At 36.2% G+C, this 22,792-nt stretch overlaps 1 protein-coding gene across 5 annotated transcripts in view; it reads left to right on the top strand.

The window, feature by feature from the left end:
* The window catches only part of LOC123534966 (mediator of RNA polymerase II transcription subunit 15-like), a 286,252-nt gene that overhangs the window by 14,909 nt on the left and 248,551 nt on the right, over nt 1-22,792 (top strand). For 4 of the 5 annotated variants that reach the window (XM_045317469.2, XM_045317467.2, XM_045317468.2 and 1 more), the window contains exon 2: nt 14,190-14,277. The exons of the other annotated variant lie outside the window; for it this stretch is intronic. In XM_045317469.2, coding sequence (XP_045173404.2) covers nt 14,190-14,277 — 88 coding nt within the window. The remainder of the gene's footprint in view (nt 1-14,189; nt 14,278-22,792) is intronic. 5 annotated transcript variants of the gene reach the window in all.

The following is a 22,792-nucleotide window of genomic DNA, read 5'->3' as shown; positions in this document are numbered from 1 at the left end:
GGACATGCCAAGTAGATGATCCCTGTTGCAGCCAACCATCAGTGTCTCTTTGACTTTCGCTCCTGACCCCTATTGACTTCTTGCCTATAGGACTTTGCATTGGGGGAGACATTCGCTTTTTTACAAAAGCATTTTCTAGTTTTAACTTGTTGATATCCGCCTCCTCTAGGTAGACTACTTAAAATATCAAAATGTAAAATCGGTCTACCAGAGGTCTCATTATTTAGACTAAGGAAGTGTCTAGCCGTCCGGTAACCAGACGCCTAGCCTGCGTTCTAGCCGTCCAGTTACCGGACAGTAAGCAAATCTTAAGGGGATTTTCTGGCCATCTGGTAATGGATTTCTTAATGAATAAGTAATGATTTTATATAGTTTTAAATGTTATTTACTTAAGATATCAATATAATCCAGAAGCACCGAGAACAGTGCAAACAGTGAAAATACTTATCTGATTTTTCAGTCGATGAAACAAATGAGATCGTGTTTGTATACAAATCCGTTGGTATTCTACTTTTAGAAATGATAAAACATTGATTGTCAAACGTCCATGTTATTAGAACACCATGAGCCAAAGGCTCGTGGTGAGCTTTTGTGACCGCTCAATGTCCGTCGTGCGTGGTCCGTCGTGCACCCGTCAACATTTTCTAAAAAAATCTTCTTGAAAACCACTGGGCAGAATTACACCAAACTTCACAGGAATGATCCTTGGGTGGTCCGCTTTCAAAATTATTCAAAGAAAGTTATTCCATGCAGAACTCTGGTTGCCATGGCAACCAAAAGGAAAGACTTTAAAAACCTTCTTGTCCAAAACCGTAAGATGTACAGCCTTGATATTTGGAATGTGACATCATCTTATGGTCCTCTATCAAGATTGTTCAAATTGTGCCCCTTGGGTGAAAAGAGGCCCCACCCCGGGGATCACAAGTTTTACATAAACTTATATAGGAAAAAACTTTAAAAATCTTCTTGTCTAAAACCACAAGACCTACCCCTTTGATATTTGGTATTTAGCATTGCCTTGTGGTCCTCTACCAAAATTTTTCAAATTATTACTCTAGGGTGAAAAGAGGTCCCGCCCTGGGGGCCTCAAGTTTTACATACCGTATTTTGGTGTGTATAGGTCGCACTTTTTCTACCCATTTTGCTGCCTGAAAAAGTTCCTGCGACCTATACGACAGAACATTGCCAGCAGTTTTTTTTTTCGGGCCAATTTTCTGACCGTAGCTCTCGCAAAATTACGTGCATCTGTTACGAACGAACAAAATGGACAAAAAATATCAATATCGGCGGCTTTTCAACCAATAGCGGTTACTTTCAATAAAATATATCGTAAATAACCCATACAGAATATTAAAATTACGAATGACTTTAATTCAAAGATGTTTTTGCAGTCTGAATTACGTTTGTTTCTACTTTCGTTTTACTGGACGCCATTGACATGTACTCTGGGTTGGATAAAATCCGGACAGATCCGTCCTCCATTCCAAACATTGTTTATACCAATTCTTAGCGTATTAAAAAACTTGAAAGATAATTTTTTACTTTTGATTTTTAAATAAAAGAAAAAAATCCAAAAAGAGATATTTTGTTAATCTTTTTACTCAGAATCAAAAGAACGCGGTTAATTACATGACAGGGAAAGGTGTTATAATTGCTGTGCAAACAATTCACACTTAAACTTGCATGATAACAGAATGTAAACGCAAACCGTCTGCTGCCAATTAGTGTCAAAAAGTCGCTTTTCTTTGATGTAGTCTGTTACCGATACTACTGTTAGTACGAAACGGTTGGGAACGAAAATAACACTGTCCGATTTCCACCAATCAGGTTCTGATAATAATTCAGTCCTCGGCATCAATATGGCCGCCGCCATAACTTTTTTGCCATTAAATATTAAATATTGCTGGGGAAAAAATCCGAAATTTAACTGCGACTAATATGCTAGAAGTTAAATTTTCCGACCATTTCCAGAGCAAAAATTAGATGCGGACTATACATTACCGCGACCTATACACACCAAAATACGGTAGACTTGTATAGGGAAAAAAATAAAAATCTTCTTGTCTGAAAGTTCAAGACCTAGGCCTTTGATATTTGGTATGTATCATTGCCTAGTGAACCTCTAACAGGATTGTTCAAGTTATGCACCTGGAGTGAAAACAGGCCCCGCCCTGGTGGTCACTTGTTATATGAGTTATATAGGAAAAAATACTTAAAAAATTATCAGATCATATTTCCTAGACTGTTTAATTATATTTACCTGATGTACCCAAGTGACTACGTGTCACCTTACTGTGACCTTGACCTACTGACCCACTTTCTTGTTTTTAGCTCACCTGAGCAATGCTCAGGTGAGTTTTTGTGATTGCTCAATGTCCGGCGTCTGTCTGTCGCCTGTCATCGTCTGTCTGTCATCTGTCAACATTTAGCTTGTGTATGCAATAGAGGCTGTATTTTTCAACTGATCTTCATGAAATTTGGTCAGAATGATTACCTTGATGAAATCTAGGCCAAGTTTGAAAATGGGTCATCTGGGGTCAAAAACTAGGTCACTAGGTCAAATCAAAGAAAAACCTTGTGTATGCGATAGAGGCTGTATTTTTCAATGTAGGGTTAACGCACGTTTTTTTGTGTAACAACATCTGCAGAATCCCAAGGGATTGGTTGGTGCAAGAGCCCGTAGGTGTTGTTAGAAATGAAATCTCTAGGCCTATAACGTAGAAACAAACTTGTGTTATCACTATTCTTGCATAAAACACAACTAAAGTGCTGGAAATATCGAAAAAAAACATACATAACTATTCAGCTGACATTAGCCGATCAAAGTCGGCCGTTTCAGGTTGTTATGGACACATGTTTTATTTATGCATTTCCAGGGCCAACAGAAACAGTGCATATTTTATACATGCTGAATGGACATTCTTGATGTGGTAATTTCTATAATATTAAATATATGTAAAATAAGTATGATTCCCCCTTTTTCCGATACTTTAGGTTTAGAGACTCGGAATTATGAGAAAAGGGTGCCGATACACGGCATCCTGTCTTACACAATATTTGCAGGTGTAGTGAGATGCAGACAGAACACAATTCTGCTTGGTTTAAATTGACAGTCTGTCCCTTACACATTTTTAAATGTAAACATTATCGTGCAATAGAAATTGGTATCGATACCTATATTCTTCATATCATTAGAAATGAAATCTCTAGGCCTCTAACATAGAAAATTTTGCTTTGCACCCAACCCCATCGCGATCAAAGTTTGATAAACACAAAATTTTGAATTTTTCCAACATCGATATAATCTACTTATATTAAATTCATAAACTCAAACATGGTTGGTGAGATCTACAAATAAATTGAAAAATATATAATAAATACCTTCTGTTCATCAAATGTTCATTATCTATGGAAAAATCCTTCAAACTTAACGCTTCGTCATGTTTATGCTTTACATTACACACCATCACTACATCAGTAGACTGCATAGATGTGTAAAGTAGACACAAACATTTTTTTAAAGTTTTAGTGTAAGATTTAAAGTAAGCATGTCAACTTTCTCGACTCAAATTAATTTGAAAAACGAAATTGTATTTTTGTAAATATTGTTTGCATATCATTTTCAGGGATTAAATCGCGGCGTGTAAACTTACTTTGAGTCAAATATGCGTAATAATACAATAATATGGAAGGTCAATGCAGTCGCGTATCAAGAGAGGTAGCACTTACTACAAGGTTGAAAAATGATATTTTTGATAAAAATGCAGATGAAAAGATTTCATAAGTCTAGGACCTTTCGACTTTGGCCAAAATTGATTCGGGATCCATAATTTGCTTACGTTGGACCCGCAACAGCATATTCAAAACATTCACCAACAGCGCGTGCTCACGAGAATCTCCTTGTTTGTACACGTTTTTTCCCTGTTTGTGCATGGTCGAAATCGGCAAAAAACAAAGGTTTTATGCAAGAATTAATCTTCATCAATTTTGGTCAGAATGATTACCTTGATGAAATCTAGGCAGAGTTCGAAAATGGGTCATCTGGGGTCAAAAACTAGGTCACTAGGTCAAATCAAAGAAAAACCTTGTGTATGCGATAGAGGCTGTATTTTTCAATTAATCTTCATAAATTTTGGTCAGAATGATTACCTTGATGAAATCTAGGCCAAGCTTGAAAATGGGTCATCTGGGGTCAAAAACTAGGTCACTAGGTCAAATCAAAGAAAAACCTTGTGTATGTGATAGAGGCTGTATTTTTCAATTAATCTTCATGAATTTTGGTCAGAATGATTACCTTGATGAAAGCTAGGCCGAGTTTAAAAATGGGTCATCTGGGGTCAAAAACTAGGTCACTAGGTCAAATCAAAGAAAAACCTTGTGTATGCGATAGAGGCTGTATTTTTCAATTAATCTTCATGAATTTTGGTCAGAATGATTACCTTGATGAAATCTAGGCAGAGTTTGAAAATGGGTCATCTGGGGTCAAAAACTAGGTCACTAGGTCAAATCAAAGAAAAATTTTGTGTATGCGATAGAGGCTGTATTTTTCAATTAATCTTCATGAATTTTGGTCAGAATGATTGCCTTGATGAAATCTAGGTCAAGTTTGAATATGGGTCATCTGGGGTCAAAAACTAGGTCACTAGGTCAGATCAAAGGAAAACCTTGTATATGCGATAGAGGCTGTATTGTTAGCTCACCAGAGTCAAAGGCTCAGGGTGAGCTATTAGGATCACTCATCGTCCGTTGTCCGTCCGTAAACTTTTACTTTAAACGACATCTCCTCATAAACCGCTAGGCCAATTTCATCCAAACTTCACAGGAATATTCCTTGGGTGAAGCTCTACAAAAATTGTTCAAAGAATTGAATTCCATGCAGAACTCTGGTTGTCATGGCAACCGAAAGGAAAAACTTAAAAAATCTTCTTCTCAAAAACCAGAAGCCCTTGGGCTTAGATATTTGGTGTGAAGCATTGCCTAGTGAACCTCTACCAATTTGTTCAAATCATGACCCCAGGGTCAAAATTGACCCCGCCCCAGGGGTCACTTGATTTTACATAGGAAAATCTTAAAAAATCTTCTTCTCAAAAACCAGAAGCCCTAGAGCTTAGATATTTGACATGTAGCATTGCCTAGTGGACCTCTACTAAAGTTGTTCAAATCATGACCCCGGGGTCATAATTGACCCCGCCCCAGGGGTCACTTGATTTTACATAGATTTCTATAGTAAAATCTTCAAAAATTTAAAAAAAATAAACCAGAAGGCCTAGAGCTTAGATATTTGACATGTAGCATTGCCTGGTGGACCTCTACAAAATTTCTTCAAATCATGACCCCCGGGGTCAAAATCAGGGGTCACTTGATTTTACATAGGGAAATCTTCAAAAAATTTCTAAAAATAAACCAGAAGGCCTAGAGCTTAGATATTTGACATGTAGCATTGCCTAGTGGACCTCTACAAAATTTGTTCAAATCTTGTCCCCCGGGGTCAAATTGACCCCGCCCCATGGGGTTACTTGATTGTACATAGAAAAATCTTCAAAATTTTCTAAAAATAAACCAGAAGGCCTAGAGCTTAGATATTTGACATGTAGCATTGCCTAGTGGACCTCTACAAAATTTGTTTAAATCTTGATCCCCCAGGGTCAAATTGACCCAGCCCCAGGGGTTACTTGATGGTACATAGGGAAATCTTCATAAATTTCCTAAAAAAAACCCAGAAGGCCTAGGTCTTAGATATTTGATATGTAACATTGTCTAGTAGTCTTCTACAAACTTTGTTCAAATCATGTCCCCCCGGGGTAAAATTGGCCCCGCCCCAGGGGTAACTTGATTTTACATCTGAAAATCTTCCAAAAAATTTCTAAAAATCATCAGTTTGACATTTGAAACATGTAGCTCATATTTCTCAGGTGAGCGATCCAGGGTCATCATGACCCTCTTGTTCAATTGATCTTCCTGTAATTAAGTCAAAATGACAACCTTAATGAAATCTAGGCCGAATTTGAAAATGGGTTATCTTGGGTCAAAAAGTAGGTCACTAGGTCAAATCAAAGAAAAATCTTTTGTATGCCTAGAGGCTGTATTTTTCAATTGATCTTCATGAAATTTGGTCAGAATGATTGCATTGATGAAATCTAAGTCAAGTTTGAATATGGGTCATCTGGGATCAAAAATTAGGTCACTAGGTCAAATCAAAGAAAAACCTTGTGTATGCGATAGAGGCTATATTTTTCAATTGATCTTCCTGAAATTAAGTCAGAATGATTGCCTTGATGAAATCTACGTTAAGTTTGATTATAGGTCATCTTAGATCAAAAAATAGGTCACTAGGTCAAATCAAACAAAACCCTTCTTTATGCAATAGAGGCTGTATTTTTCAATTGATGTTCATGAAATTTGGTCAGAATGATTGCCTTGATGAAATCTAGGTCAAGTTCCAATATCTGGTCATCTGGGTCAAAAAGTAGGTCACTAGGTTAAATCAAAGAAAAACCTCGTGTATGCGATAGAGGCTAATTTTTTTCAACTGATCTTCATGAATTTTTATCAGAATGATAGCCTTGATGAAATCTAGGTCAAGTTTGAATATGGGTCATCTGGGTTTAAAAACTAGGTCACTAGGTCAAATCAAGGGAAAACCTTGTGTATGCAATAGGGGTTGCATTTTACACTGGATTTTCATAAAATCTGGTCAGAATGGTTGCCTTGATGAAATCTAGGTCAAGTTTGAATATGGGTAGTCTGGGGTCAAAAACTAGGTCACTAGGTCAAATCAAAGAAAAACCTTGTGTATGCGATAGGGCTGTATTTTTCAATTGATCTTCATGAAATTTGATCAGAATGATAGCCTTGATGAAATCTAGTTTAAGTTCGAATATGGGTCATCTGGGATCAAAAACTAGGTCACTAGGTCAAATCAAAGAAAATACTTACTTATACTCAAGATTTTTGCTCCCAATTTTAATGATAATTGGTCAGAATATTTTTTTCCATGAAGTCACTAGGTCAAACATGTTTACTCTGTTTAATATGTTGTGTTATGGTGTGTTTCTCAGGTGAGCGACCTAGGGCCATCTTGGCCCTCTTGTTTTTGAGATACAGCCTTGAAATTTGGATGACATGTACAGTTTTGCATACCGCTCTTAAAACTGACTTTCAGTTACCATGAATATGACCTACTGACCTACTTTCTAATATTTTAGCATCAGTGTGCCATTTTAAACATGTTGCTCATATTACTTAGGTGAGCGATTTAGGGTCATCTTGACCCTTCTTGTTTTGTAAAATGTGATGTTTTTTCTAAATTTGTATTTTTTTTTTTTGAAGAATGGAAAGCTTATAAAACAAGCAATCCATTAAGTAATTTTGACTATTATTTAGAAATAAAATGAATTAATTATGAATGCTTAACTACTGTTTTTCTAAAAGTTTTTAACATCACACTGCCGCTATTGAAATTAAATGTCATTTAAAACAGTTATTCATTAAAAAAAAATTGAATACTCAAATATGAAAATTGTAAGTATTTCAAAACTGTTTTTATTTTAAAAATCCAGTGAAAAAGTTGTTAAAATTTAAAAATTCCGATCCCATAAAAGCCATCAGATGGACAGAGTTTAATGAGCGATCTCGCCATTATTGATTTCGGCAACTTTCATTTTATCTGCTGAATAATGCAGTGATTTATTGTAAATCTTTAGTATGTTTTCACACAAAGTTTTGTTTGCAGATAAGTATCGATATTTTAAGTAAATAACATTAGAACTGTATAAAATCAATACTTATTCATTAGGAAATCTATTACCGGATGGCTAGAAATTCTCCTGAGGATTTGCTAGCCGTCCGGTAACCGGATGGCTAGAACGCAGGCTAGACGTCTAGTTACCGGACGGCTTAAGACACTTCCTTGTTTTAAAGTTAAACAAAATATGATTTCTATTGCGCCAAATGGGTGTAAATTGACGGCACAAACTAAACTGCTGACAACTTAGCTGACGATATAGAATATATAGGAAACTCACTGCCGCGTAGGTAAAGAAGGGTATCGGATAGTGCTGACCATATAGATATAGAAGGATACTTAAATTGATATTGTCTAGTCTAATGATATAGAGGTGTTTTAAACGGGTTTATTGTGAGCGCAGAATAGTTAATTTTGTATAAATGTTTTAAATGAAATAGATCTTAACAATTATTTTTTACTGAGCAGTAATTCATAATATTATTTTGATTTAAAGCAAAAAAAAAATTTATATTATAAACGTATAATAACGTATAATTTGTAGTGGGTGATCCAATTCTATATAATTATAGGAAATTCAGTTTGGACAATGCATGTAAATAATTGATTTTTAGTCCCCTACTGGTTGAAAACCAGTTTCGGGGACTATAGGAATGTGCTTTTCCGTCCTTCCGACATTCCGTCCGTCCGCAATTTCGTGTCCGGTCCATAACTCTGTCATCCATGAAGGGATTTTAATATTACTTGGCACAAATGTTCCCCATGATGAGACGACATGTCATGCGCAAAACCCGGACCCCTAGCTTAAAGGTCAAGGTCACAATTGGAGGTCAAAGGTCAACAGGGCCTTTTTCCTGTCCGGTCCATAACTCTGCTATTCATGAAAGGATTTTAATATTACTTGGCACAAATATACCTCATAATAAGACGATATGTCATACACAACTTTCAGACCCATAGCTCAAAGGTCAAGGTCACACTTGGCAGTCAGATGTTAACATGGCATGAACAGGGTCTGTTTCGTTTCCGGTCCACAACTCTGCCATCCATGAAGGTATTTTAATATTACTTGGCACAAATGTTTCCCATGATGAGATGACTTGTCATAAGCAAAACCCGGACACCTAGCTCAAAGGTCAAGGTCACAATTGGGGGTCAATGGGCAATAGGGTTTTTTTTCCTGGCTGGTCCAGAACTCTGTCATCCATTAAGGGATTTTAATATTACTTGGGATAAATATTCTCCATGATGAGACGACATGTCATGCGCAAAACCCAGAACCTTGGCTTAAAGGTCAAGGTCACACTTGGAGATCTAAAGTCAATAGGACATTTTTCTTGTCCGGTGTATAACTTTGTCATGTAAAACAGGATTTGAATATTACTTGGCACAAATGTTCACCACTATGAGGCAGAAGTTGGTCCCTAGGCGGAAGGTCAAGGTCACACGTAGAGGCCAAAGGTCAGATACAAGAATGACTTTGTCTGGAACACTTCTTCTTCATGCATGTAGGGATTTTGATGTAACTTGGCACAAATGTCGCTACCATGAGACTGATTGTTGTGCCCAAGAACCAGGTCCCTAGGTCTAAGGTCAAGGTCACACTAAGAAGTCAAATGCCAGATTCAAGAATGACTTTGTCCGGAGCATTTCTTCTTTATGCATGGAGGGATTTTGATGTAACTTGGCACAAACGTTCATCACCATGAGGCACTCATGTTAGCTCACCTGAGCCAGTGGCTCATGATGAGCTTTTGTGACCACTAAATGTCCGTTGTCAGTCGTGCGTTGTGTGTCTGTCAACATTTTCTATAAAAATCTTCATCTTGAAAACCATTGGGCAGAATTAAACCAAACTTCACAGGAATGATCTTTTGATGGCCCCCTTTCAAAATTGTTCAAAGAATTGAATTCCATGCAGAACTCTGGTTGCCATGGCAACCGAAAGGAAAAACTTTAAAAATCTTCATGTCCAAAAGCACAAGGGATAGAGCCTTTATATCTGGCATGTGACATCATCTAATGGTCCTCTATGAATATTTTTCAAATTATGCCCCTGGGGTGAAAAGAGGCCCTGCCACAGGGGTCACAAGTTTTACATAGACTAATATAGGAATAAACTACTTTCTTGATTTTAGCTCACCAGAGCACAAAGTGCTCAAGGTGAGCTATTGTGACCGGCTAGGTCAGTAGGTCAGATCAAAGGAAAAGCTTGTGAACACTCTAGAGACCACATTTGTGACCTAATCTTTATGAAACTTAGTCAGAATGTTAGTCTTGATAATCTCTGGGTCAGATTCAAAACTGGGTCATGTGGGGTCAAAAACTAGGTCAGTAGGTCAGATCAAAGGAAAAGCTTGTGATCACTCTAGAGGCCACATTTGTGACCCAATATTTATGAAACTTGGTCAGAAAGTCTTGATGATCTCTAGGTCAGGTTTGAAACTGGGTCATGTGGGGTCAAAAACTAGGGTCAGTAGGTCAGATCACAGGAAAAGCTTGTGAACACTCCAGAGACAACATTTGTCACCCAATCTTTATGAAACTTGGTAAGAATGTTAGTCTTGATGATCTCTAGGTCAAGTTTGAAACTGGGTCATGTGGGTTAAAAAACTAGGTCAGTAGGTCAGATCAAAGGAAAAGCTTGTGAACACTCTAGAGACCACATTTTTGACCCAATCTTTATGAAACTTGGTCAGAATGTAAGTCTTGATGATCTCTAGGTCAAGTTCGAAACTGGGTCATGTGGGGTAAATTACTAGGTCAGTAGGTCAGATCAAAGGGAAAGCTTGTGAACAGTCTAGGGACCACATTATTGACCCAATCTTTATGACACTTGTTCAGAGTGTAAGTCTTGATGATCTCTAGGTCAGGTTTGAAACTGGGTCATGTTGGGTTAAAAAACTAGGTCAGTAAGTCAGATCAAAGGAAAAGCTTGTGAACACTCTAGAGACCACATTTGTGACCCAATCTTTATGAAACTTAGTCAGAAAGTTTGGCTTGATGATCTCTAGGTCAAACTGGGTCATGTGGGGTCAAAAACTAAGTCAGATCAAAAGAAAAGGCTGTGAACACTCTAGAGACCACATTTGTGACACAATCTTTAAACTTGGTCAGAATGTTAATCTTGATGATCTTTAGGTAAAACTTGAAACTAGGTCATGTGGGGTCAAAAACTAGGTCAGTAGGTCAGATCAAAGGAAAAGCTTGTGAACACTCTAGAGACCACATTTTTGACCCAATCTTTATGAAACTTGGTCAGAATGTAAGTCTTGATGATCTCAAGGTCAAGTTCGAAACTGGGTCATTTGGGGTCAAAAACTAGGTCAGTAGGCCATGTGGGGTCAAAAACTAGGTCAGATCAAAGGAAAATATTGTGAACACTCTAGAGACCACATTTTTGACCCAATCTTTATGAAACTTGGTCAGAATGTTAGTCTTGATGATTTCTGGGTCAGGTTGGAAACTGAGTCATGTGGGGTCAAAAACTTGGTCAGTAAATTAGATCAAAGGAAAAGCTTGTGAACACTCTAGAGACCACATTTGTGCCCAAAGCTTTATGAATCTTGATCAGAATGTTAGTCTTGAAGGTCTCTAGGTCAAGTTTGAATCTGGGTCATGTTGGGTCAGAACCTAGGTCAGTAGGTCAGATCAAAGGAAAAGCTTGTGAACACTTCAGAGGCCACAGTTGTGACCTAATGTTTATGAAACTTATTCAGAAAGTTTGTCTTGATGATTTCTAGGTCCAGTTTGCATCTGGGTCATATGGGGTCAGAAACGAGGTCACCCGGTCAAATCAAAGGAAAAGCTTGTGAACACTTTAGAGGCCACATTTGTGACTCAATCTTTATGAAACTGGTTCAGAATGTTTGTCTTAATCATTTCTAGGTAAAATTTGAATCTGGGTCATGTGGGGTCAAAAACAAGGTCACTAGGCCAGATCAAAGGAAAATCTTTTCAACACTAGAGACCACAATTTAAGTTTGAAACTCATGAGTATTAGTCAGAATGTTAGTCTTGATAATCTATAGGCCAAGTTCGAATCTCGGTCATGTGGGGTCAAAAACTAGGTCACCCGTTCAAATAAAAGAAAAAGTTTGTGAACACTCTAGAGGTCAAGGTTGTAACCAAATCTTTATGAAATTTAGTCAGAATGTTTGTCTTGATGATCTTTAGGTCAAGTTCAACTCTTGGTCATGTGGGGTCAAAAACTAGGTCAGTAGGCCAGATCAACTCTGGTGAGCGATATATAGGGCCATCATGGCCCTCTTGTTTAAAATACAGCCTTGAAATTCGGATGGCATGTACAGTTTTGCACACCGATCTTAAAACTGACTTTCAGTGACCATGAATATGACCTAATGACCTATCTTTCTAATATTTTAGCATCAGTTTGCCATTTTAAACGTGTGGCTCATATTACTCAGGTGAGCGATTCAGGGTCATCATGACCCTCTTGTTTTTAGAATAATGTCCCTTTGTTGTTACCGTATATACTCGCGTATAAGGCGCCCTCGCTTATAAGACGCATCCTGATATTGGACTATTGATCGGGGAGGTTATGCACTGACCCTTGTATAAGACGCAGTCATATTTTTATACAAACTATATCAGAAATTTGTAGAGATGCATTATTTTCCCCAACATTCTATGATTTGCAATAGAAAATAGCAGAAAATGGACAATTTTATTGTAAAAATGCAGAATTTAAATGAATTAGTAACAGCGGAAATTGTGTATTCCGGCGATTAAGAACTGACAATAATGTATCGATTGATTACTGATAAGATAGCAAAAAAGGTGGCGAGATTAGGATACATGTACTTTTATGGCAGTAAATCTGACACATTTGTCAATCAAATATGGATATGCCCACTTTGAAATGTTATCCAATGATATTCCAGTTCCGAGTAGCTAGACATCTCTACTGTACCTTCATTGTACCCCCCGACAACAAAGTTGTAAGGGGGGGTATACTGGTTTCAGGTTGTCTGTCTGTCTGTCCGTCTGGCCGTCTGTCCGTAGACGCAATCTTGTGCGCACCATCTCTCCTTATCCCCTTGACAGAATTTAATGAAACTTCACACAAGTGATCAGTACCAACAGTAGTTGTGCATGGGGCATGTTAGGTTCTTTTAGAAAAAAAATTTGCAGAGTTATGGGACTTTGTTTTTTTGTTACTATACTATATACATAGACACAATCTTGTGCGCACCATCTCTCCTCATCCCCTTGACACAATTTAATGAAACTTCACACAAGTGATCAGTAACAACAATAGTTGTGCATGGGGCATGTTAGGTTCTTTCAGAAAAAAAATTTGCAGAGTTATGGGACTTTGTTTTTTAGTTACTATACTATATACATAGACACAATCTTGTGCGAACCATCTCTCCTCATCCCCTTGACACAATTTAATGAAACTTCACACATGTGATCAGTAACAACAGTAGTTGTGCATGGGGCATGTTAGGTTCTTTCAGAAAAAAAATTTGCAGAATTACGGGACTTTGTTTTTTTGTTACTATACTATATACATAGACACAATCTTGTGCGCACCATCTCTCCTCATCCCCTTGACACAATTTAATGAAACTTCAAACAAGTGATCAGTAACAACAGTAGTTGTGCATGGGGCATGTTAGGTTCTTTCAGCGACAAAAATTGCAGAGTTATGGGACTTTGTTTCTTGTTCACATACTATGTACATACAGTCTGCATATGCAATCTTGTGCGTTCCTAATCTACTAAACCCTTACACACAATTTAATGAAACTTCACACAAGTGATCAGTACCAACCCTAGTTGTGCATGGTGCATGTTACATTCTTCTAGTTAAATATTCTGCATAGTTATGGGACTTTGTTTTTTGTACTATACTGTATACATACAGTCTATATACATACAGTCCACATAATTATGCAATCTTGTGTGCGTCAGATTGCAATGTACTGTGTTAGTGCATGCGGGGGGTACATTCATCACCTTTAGTGATAGCTCTAGTTTGACTAGAGGGCAGAATTAAAATAATTGCAGCCGACTATTCTATGAAGTCGCCAATTAACATCAATCAGTGTTTATGATACATCTATTTCTATACACGTGTTTATTTAACAGTTTGCACCTTCAGATGATTTATAATGGGTGCGTTTTAACAGTTTACACTTGCAACAATTATAGGTACCGTATCATATAACATACTATTATGCTAACATAGAAGAAACCTAACTCAGCACTAATGTACCATTACATTATACAAACACACTTGAAAGTTTAAGTTGTACACAGGTGCTTTAGGGTCAATGACCCTCTTGTTTCCCTCCTCCTACCAAACATTTCTCTGAAATAAAATCAGAGAAGCAAAAAGTGAGAAAAAAACTGAAAATGAAACTGGAGAATAGAACAATGAAAAAACAACAACACAAAACTGATTTGTTTATTGCAGAGAGGAGGCCCTTCGGAACTCAAACACACAAATGAACAAATCCAGTGTTGAAATGGAGAACCATGTGTTTCAGAAAGCAAAGTCAAGGGTATGGAAATTGTATCTTATTCATTTTTAGCTCAACTATATGAAGTATAAGGAGAGCTATCCTACTCAGCATTGGTGTCAACGACCATTCTGCATCCACACCTTGGTTAAAGTTTTGATGCATGTTCTCATTATATCTGTAATTACTTGATGAATTTGCTTCAAACTCTAGTCATCATCCACATCATACAGTAGGGGAAACTTCCCGTTTGGGAAATCATTTATGGGTTTTTCCCTACTTCCTGAACGGGAAACTTGTTACTTTTTATAGTAACATGCTTCCCGTTCGGGAAGCAATATCGCAAGTTTTAGACCCATTTCATTTAAAATAGCCGGTGCATAAGAATATACACAAGATCTGCAAATTAAATATGCCACATTAAACTTGAATGATATATCTAAATTTCTACCGTTCACATTTTTTTTAAATGTCTTATTGAATTTTTTATTTGACAGTGAAATTGACCATTTTCTTCAGAAATTGCTTAAAATCAGAGTTTCCCGAATTGGAAACCTAACTTCCTGATCGGGAAACCTAGCTTTTAAGTTACTTCACAATCAGGAAATTGAAAGCAGACATTCAGAAAATTTATTCTTTTATTTTGTTATAAAAAGCAATTATTTCAAATTTCAAGTTTTCAGGGAGTTGTGATCCCGTAATTTGATGTGTCTAGTGACCCAGGATTTTAACAGACTCATATGAGTTTTGGTTCAAAGGCAGTGGATCAGTTATTTGAATATTTACTTTAAACACATTCCAAGATCTTGTGTTGTGTGACTCCAGCATAATTTCTGATGTAAATGTATTTTTTTCTCCTTTTAGTTCGTCTGTTTTTTTTGTTGTTTTTGTTTTTAGCTCACCTGAGCAATGCTCAGGTGAGTTTTTCTGATCGCTCGATGTCCGGCGTCCGTCGTCCGTCGTCCGTCGTCTGTCGTCTGTCGTCCGTCGTCTGTCAACATTTAGCTTGTGTATGCGATAGAGGCTGTATTTTTCAATTAATCTTCATGAATATTGGTCAGAATGATAACCTTGATGAAATCTAGGCCGAGTTCGAAAATGGATCATCTCGGGTCAAAAACTAGGTCACTAGGTCAAATCAAAGAAAAACCTTGTGTATGCGATAGAGGCTGTATTTTTCATTTAATCTTCATGAATATTGGTCAGAATGATAACATTGATGAAATCTAGACCGAGTTCAAAAATGGGTCATCTCGGGTCAAAAACTAGGTCACTAGGTCAAATCAAAGAAAAACCTTGTGTATGCGATAGAGGCTGTATTTTTCAATTCTTCTTCATGAATTTTGGTCAGAATGATAACCTTGATAAAATCTAGGCCAAGTTCGAAAATGGGTCATCTCGGGTCAAAAACTAGGTCACTAGGTCAATTCAAAGAAAAACCTTGTGTATGCGAAAGAGGCTGTATTTTTCAATTGATCTTCATGAATTTTGGTCAGAATGATTGCCTTGATGAAATCTAGGCCGAGATCGAAAATGGGTCATCTGGGGTCAAAAACTAGGTCACTAGGTCAAATCAAAGAAAAACCTTGTGTATGCGATAGAGGCGGTATTTTTCAATTGATCTTTATGAATTTTGGTCAGAATGATTGCCTTGATGAAATCTAGGCCGAGATCGAAAATGGGTCATCTGGGGTCAAAAACTAGGTCACTAGGTCAAATCAAAGAAAAACCTTGTGTATGCGATAGAGGCGGTATTTTTCAATTGATCTTCATGAATTTTGGTCAGAATGATTGCCTTGATGAAATTTAGACCAAGTTCGAAAATGGGTCATCTGGGGTCAAAAACTAGGTCACTAGGTCAAATCAAAGAAAAACCTTTTTATGCAATAGAGGCTGTATTTTTCAACTGATCTTCATGAAATTTAGCCAGAATGATTACCTTGATAAAATCTAGGCTGATTTCGAAAATGGGTCATCTGGGGTTAAAAACTAGGTCACTAGGTCAAATCGAAGAAAAACATTGTGTATGCAATAGAGGATGTATTTTTCAATTGATCTTCATGAAATTTGGTCAGAGTGATTGCCTTGATGAAAACTAGGTCCGTTTTGAATATGGGTTATCTGAGGTCAAAAACTAGGTCACTAGGTCAAATTAAAGAAAAATCTTGTGTATGCGATAGAGACTGTTTTTTTCAGTTGATATTTATGAAATTTGGTCAGGTTGATTGCCTAAATGAAATCTAGATCGAATTTGAATATGGGTCATCTGAGGTCAAAAACTAGGTCACTTGGTCAGATCAAAGAAAAAACTTCTGTATGTGATAGAGGCTGTATTTTTCAGTTGATCTTCATGAATTTTGGTCAGAATGATTGCCTTGATAAAATCTAGGTCGAGTTTGAACATGGGTCATCTAGGGTCAAAAACTAGGTCATATCTAAGAAAATGCTTGTTTTATCGCAAGAGAATAATTTTTTGGTCCAATCTTAATGAAAATTGGTCAGAATATTTGTTTCCATGAAATCACTAGGTCAAACATGTTTTACACTGTTATGGAGTGTTTCTTAGGTGAGCGACCTAGGGCCATCTTGGCCCTCTTGTTTTTAATCTATGAGGTATTGTCGTCACTTGATCGTTGGCATTGGTGTCTGCATTTGTTAAAAAATTTGTTTAGGTCCACATTTTCTCAAACATTGTAAGGGTTACAGCTTTAAAACTTTGCACATTAGGGGACTATGTATGCCTAGAACCACAACTCTGATATGCATTTTGATAAAATAATTGCCCTTTATTGTACTTGGAAAATTTTAGTTTCTTGGTTAAATTTTTTGTTTAGGTCAAAAACTATAAGAGCTACAGTTTTGAAACTTTGCACACTTGTTTATCATCGATCATTAGGGACTATAAAGTATAATAAAGAACCATAACTCTAATCTGCATTTTGTCAGAATTATGGCCATTTTTGTAGTTTTAGAAAATCCCAACTATATCTTTTTAAGATCTCTTGTATGTGTTACTACATAATACACATGTTATTTCTTTACTTTTCTGTTGTTCAGTTTTTATCATTTTCAGTACTATCAGAGAAATTGCATTCAACAAATGCGGATCTCTGCTCTTCAAAAATAATCTTCTTTGCTGAAAACAATGTACAAATATTCATAATGTGGGTCATAAATTGAATCATAATACTGGCCTGTTTTGTTCTTTACACCTTGTTTTTCACTACATACTGATGTTCTGAATTCAAACCTACTGATGTTCTGAATTCAAATCTACTGCACAAAATGATGTTACAACTTATGTATTAACTTTGGTATCAGTTTTAATTGACCATGTTTTTCCAACTATTTGATCATTGTCAAAGGCTCCTATACAGTTAGACAGAAGAAATTTCAGTTGCTAAGTTCCCTGTGATGTCAGCCACTTCATTAAGGTAAGATAGCAACCAGATGAATTACATGAGCTGTCCATAAGACAGCATGCTCAACTTTTGTCAGTGCTTGACTCTGAATTAGAGTTTTGCAAGTACAAATTTTAACAGTCAAAATTCAAATCAGAGTTATAAGGATTGTTTTTCCTAGCGATGACTTTGATAGTAAAAAACTATTTTAATTGTCAAGTCAAAATCTTTGATAGTAACAGAGATATTTGACTTCATCAACAACTTTTACCAAAAAAAAAAGTCTAAGTTAAAAAGGGGCATAACTCTATCAAAATTCAAATCAGTGTTATGGGGATTGTTTCTCCTGGTGTAGACTTTAATAGCAAAAAACTAGTTTAATCTTTGATAGTAACAGAGATATCTGACTTTATCAAAAACTTTTACACAACAAAATCAAAGATAAAAAGAGGCCTAACTCTGGCAAATTTCAAGTTATGAGGATTGTTTCCTGGTGTAGACTTTGACAGTAAATACATGTTGTAAGTTTCAAGTCAAAACCTTACAGAGATATTTGACTTTATCAAAAACTTTAAAGTTAACAAGGAGAATAACTATATCATAAGTCAAATCAGAGTTATGTGGATTGGTGTAGACTTTGATAGTAAATAACTTTTTGAAAACTGATGTCATATTTTTTTTACTTCTCTTTTTAGGTTTAAAACAGTCTGAAAGAGCATTTGTCGCCTTTGCATTTGGGTGTGCAAAAAAGGAAGATATATCAAGAGATTATAATTCTATATCAGTTATAAATAGAGACACAGAATCCTTGATTAACTTGGGTTTTGATAAAAATAAAAGTGAAAGAAACAAAGTAGTTATATCTTTTCTTGAAGGTATCACATCTGACACAGTCAAAACACAAAATACTGTAAGAGCATGTGCTGCATTTAAACAGATTTTCAGTTTCAGGTAGATGCATCTTATGGCCCTAGTTTTCTTTATGTTTAATGTTTTACAATATCAAGCACCACAAGGTTAATTGTCTGTCAGTATTGGTTCTAATCTTTAGCTCGATTTTTAAAAGAAAAAGGTAGAGCTGGCGATGGTATCACCCTTGATTAAAGTTTTTTTAAAAGTCAAATATCTCTGTTCCTATCAAAGCATAAACTAGTATTCCAAACCATGAGCTTATAGGGACTTGTCACTGCTATATTTCTATGTCATTAAAAGGAAACCCCTTTCATATTTTATCGTTATGTTTTGTAATACAAGTACATGTACTGTTATATTATCATGTATAATAAGTAAGCTAAAGAACAGACTTTAATTTAATAATATTTTTGGTTCTAGCATATGACAGTATGCTAGTATGTCATACTGTTTCCTTGTCAGTTGCCTTAAAGCTACTTTTTCGAATATCTTAAGTTTGTTCAAAAATTTTCAATTTGAAAAATACATTTTGTATCACCTTGACAATTGATTTTTTTTTTTTTTTGTAAAATATTCATGTGAAGAATACAAACAATCTGGAAAAGCATTATGTATCCCTCGTGAACAAAATCAGAATTTTACATTGAAAAACATCTCGCATCGAATATCGTCCTGCTTTTGGTATTTCAAATACACATGTATCATTTTGTATCAAACTAGATACTGTGAATTTATTACTGAAAGCAGGGGTGTAAAATTCCACTCGCCCGCTCGCATTGGCGAGTTAAAGTCTGAGTAGGACGAGTGGACCTCGCAGTATACTCGACCGATCGGGCGAGTGGTTTTTTACGTCCTTACTTTACCAAAATTCAGAAATTACAACTCCAAAACGTCAACAAACTTTGAGATGGTTCAGTCGCTACCTGGATTGACTGGAATTTACCCGAGAATCGTAAAGATATCAAAACGTCATGCCGGTAATTTTCCATTCCACAAGCACGTGCGACCTATCATATTAAATATCTAATTTACATCGACACGTACACAAAAACCGTGCGTAGTGCATTCATTTTTTATCATTTTCGCTTCAAGTTTTCAACACCTCCTGAGAAATAATACTATTTGAATTCTATAATGATTTTAATAAGATATCGACAGAAATGTAGGCAAAATTCTATAAAACGGTCGAATTTTCATATAATTTGTAAAAATTCAAACAGCGCGATCTTAGTTACTTATTTCTTTCTAAAAGTAAATAAATGATGAATACTCTGGGCATAAAATTCAGACTTTTGACCAGAAAGAACAAAAAACAGAATAAAAAAATCTTAAATAATGAAAAAGCGGCAGCAATTACAATACATGGAGTAAAACGATTTTTGGCTAGTGCGGCAGAATAGGTTACGTGACCTCGTGAACGTAATTTTAAAATAAAGCAATTTGATGTCATTGCGGTTTTTAATAAGTTTTAAATGAATCTTTGTACATGTATTTTTGACCAACAATTCAGAAGTTTTTTTTGTCGAACAATAATGTAAATTCCTTGAGGGCAAATAGGTCACAGAGGTAGGATATCCACTATAGTAACTATTGTTTGAGACATTTACCTTTTATACGCTTTTATAGCACATTCGCTTTTGATAACAAATTAAAGAAGAAACTTTTTATTGATTTCTATTTCTCAGCAATTTTAAGAATCGATGCGGTACGATCAGACAATGATGTGTCACATGGCGCGAAAACATGACGTAATGCCATGACAATCTCGAGCAAAAATACCGCTTTGATCTCCACTTAAGATGTCAAGATATTGACACACTTCTTTTAGCTCTTTGAGGGGGTGTAAATTGATCGTGAAAACAAGGTCAATTACTTAGTTTATCAACTGAATAATTACCGATAACTTTAACGTTTTTTTTCATCTCTTTCAACACGGGTGGATGGACAATGATTATTGTGTCCAAATTTTTTTTAGACACTTTTCAAAATAAATATTTTTCGGGAAATAATGCCATTGTACATAATACTCCTTTCATAAAAGTGACAGTATTAAAAGTGTCAATTATTAGGGCGAGTGGCTGTTCACTAAGGGCGAGTAGATATTACTGGCTACTAGTCCTGCAGGGCGAGTGGTGTGAAAAATTTTTTTACACCCCTGTGAAAGAAAAATTTGGCATCAATTTAGGTAAAAAATGTACCTGTACATGTACATGTGTTCAATAGTATCGGTCTGTGTTGCTTGATCTACTGTCTTTGCATTCTGTATAATAGTTTTAAAGTTTTCAATGTAGGAGACACAGGCTTTGTAATATGACACTAGTTTTGTGATTTTCTATTTTATGTAGTTTATCAAGTGTTTTCAGATCTCCCTTTGACATGTTTCTTCTGGTTCTTATGACTTCGTCTGTCTTGATATTCCATTTAGTATGATAAAAAGATGTACCACGCAAATAAGAAGAATTTCCTGATCGGGAAGTTTGGTTTCCAAATCGGGAAACTCTGCTTTTTTGCAGTTCATTCGGAAAAAGGGCAGATTCAATGTGAAATTAAAAAAATACTAGGACATTTAAAAAAATTCTGAACGGTAGAAATCTAGATCTGTCTTTTCAGTTCAATATGGCATATTCAATTTCGAGATCTCATGTATAGTCTTATGCACCGGGCATTTTTAATGAACCTACCTAAAATATAGTGGTTTTACTTCCCAAACGGGAAGCATGTTACTATAATAAGTAACAAGTTTCCTGTTCGGGAAGTAGGGAAAAACCCATAAATAATTTCCCGGTCGGGAAGTTTCCTCTACTGTCATATGATAGGCCTTAATTCTGGCACCAATATTTCATGAATTATCCCCTCTTTTCTTCCTAGAATTTCAATTTAATTTCGATGCACTTTCACTATATCTTTGTTGTAACTTTTATTAGCCCACCATCATCAGATGGTGGGCTGTTCAAATCACTCTGCGTCCGTGCGTCTGTCCGTCCGTCCGTTAACAATTTCTCGTTATCGCATCTCCTCAGAAACTACTGTGGTGATTTTGACCAAACTTTGTCAGAATGATGTATTGGTACCCTAGTTGTGTCCCCCTGAAAATCAGACTGGTTCAACAATTTATGAGTGAGTTATGGCCCTTTGTTTATGAGTTATTAGATTGGGGTATGTCGTTGGTCGGGCGGGCAGGCGGCGTCAAACTGGTGTTTCTGGTCAATAACTTTTGTTTCGGTAAAGATATTTGAATAAAACTTGGTATGTATGTAGCTTATATCAAGACAAAGGCTGGGATTGATTTTGGGGTTTCTAGGGTCAAGGTCAAGGTCACTGTTACTTAAAATAGAAAAAGGTTTTCCGGTCAATAACTTAACTTAGGAATGAGCTATCATGATGAAACTTGGTATGTATGTTGCTTATATCAAGACAAAGGCTGGGATTGATTTTGGGGTTTCTGTGATCAAGGTCAAGGTCATTGTTACTAAAAATAGGGTTAGGTTAGGGTTAGGGTTAGCATATCTTCTACATGCATGGAGGGATTTTGATGAAAGTTGGCACAATTGTTCACCATCATGAGACGGAGTGTCATGCGCAAGAACCAGGTCCCTAGGTCTAAGGTCAAGGTCATACTTAGAGGTCAAAGGATACAAGAATGAAAACTTTGTCTGGAGCATATCTTCTTCATGCATAGAGGGATTTTGTTGTAACTTGGCACAATTATACACCATCATGAGACGAAGTGTCTTGCGCAGTTCCCTTCTTTAGAATTACTTCCCTTTGTTGTTACTATAAATAGCTTATATTGTAACTTTTTCATTACTAGACGTAGGGAAAAATCGAGACCACTTTTCTGTAGTACAACATGCATGTTACATCCAATTTTGAGGTGTATTTTGACCAATCTCTACCTGGTAAGGATTTCTGTGTGGACTTACAATTGTTTTTTTGTATTTTTTAAGATTAACTTCCCTTAGTTGTTACTATAAATAACTTATATTGTAACTTTTTTATAATTGACCATAGGAAAAAACCAAGACCACTTTCCTGTGGTACAACATAGTTGTTACTTTCTAATTTTAGGTGTATTTTAAGGTATCTCTACCTGGTAAGGAGTTTTTTTGTGGACTTAGAAAAACAAAAGAATTACAATGATTACTAAACAACCACAAAATTAAAATTACATCTGCAAATACAGGTGCTAGAGTAAAGAAATTGCTGTGACGGGTGTATATTGTGACATTCTGGCACTCTTGTTT

This window comes from Mercenaria mercenaria, chromosome 12, assembly GCF_021730395.1.
Source record: "Mercenaria mercenaria strain notata chromosome 12, MADL_Memer_1, whole genome shotgun sequence".
Lineage (NCBI taxonomy): Eukaryota > Metazoa > Mollusca > Bivalvia > Venerida > Veneridae > Mercenaria > Mercenaria mercenaria.
The sequence above is the reverse complement of the archived record's forward strand: the minus strand, read 5'-3'. Positions and strand labels throughout refer to the sequence as shown.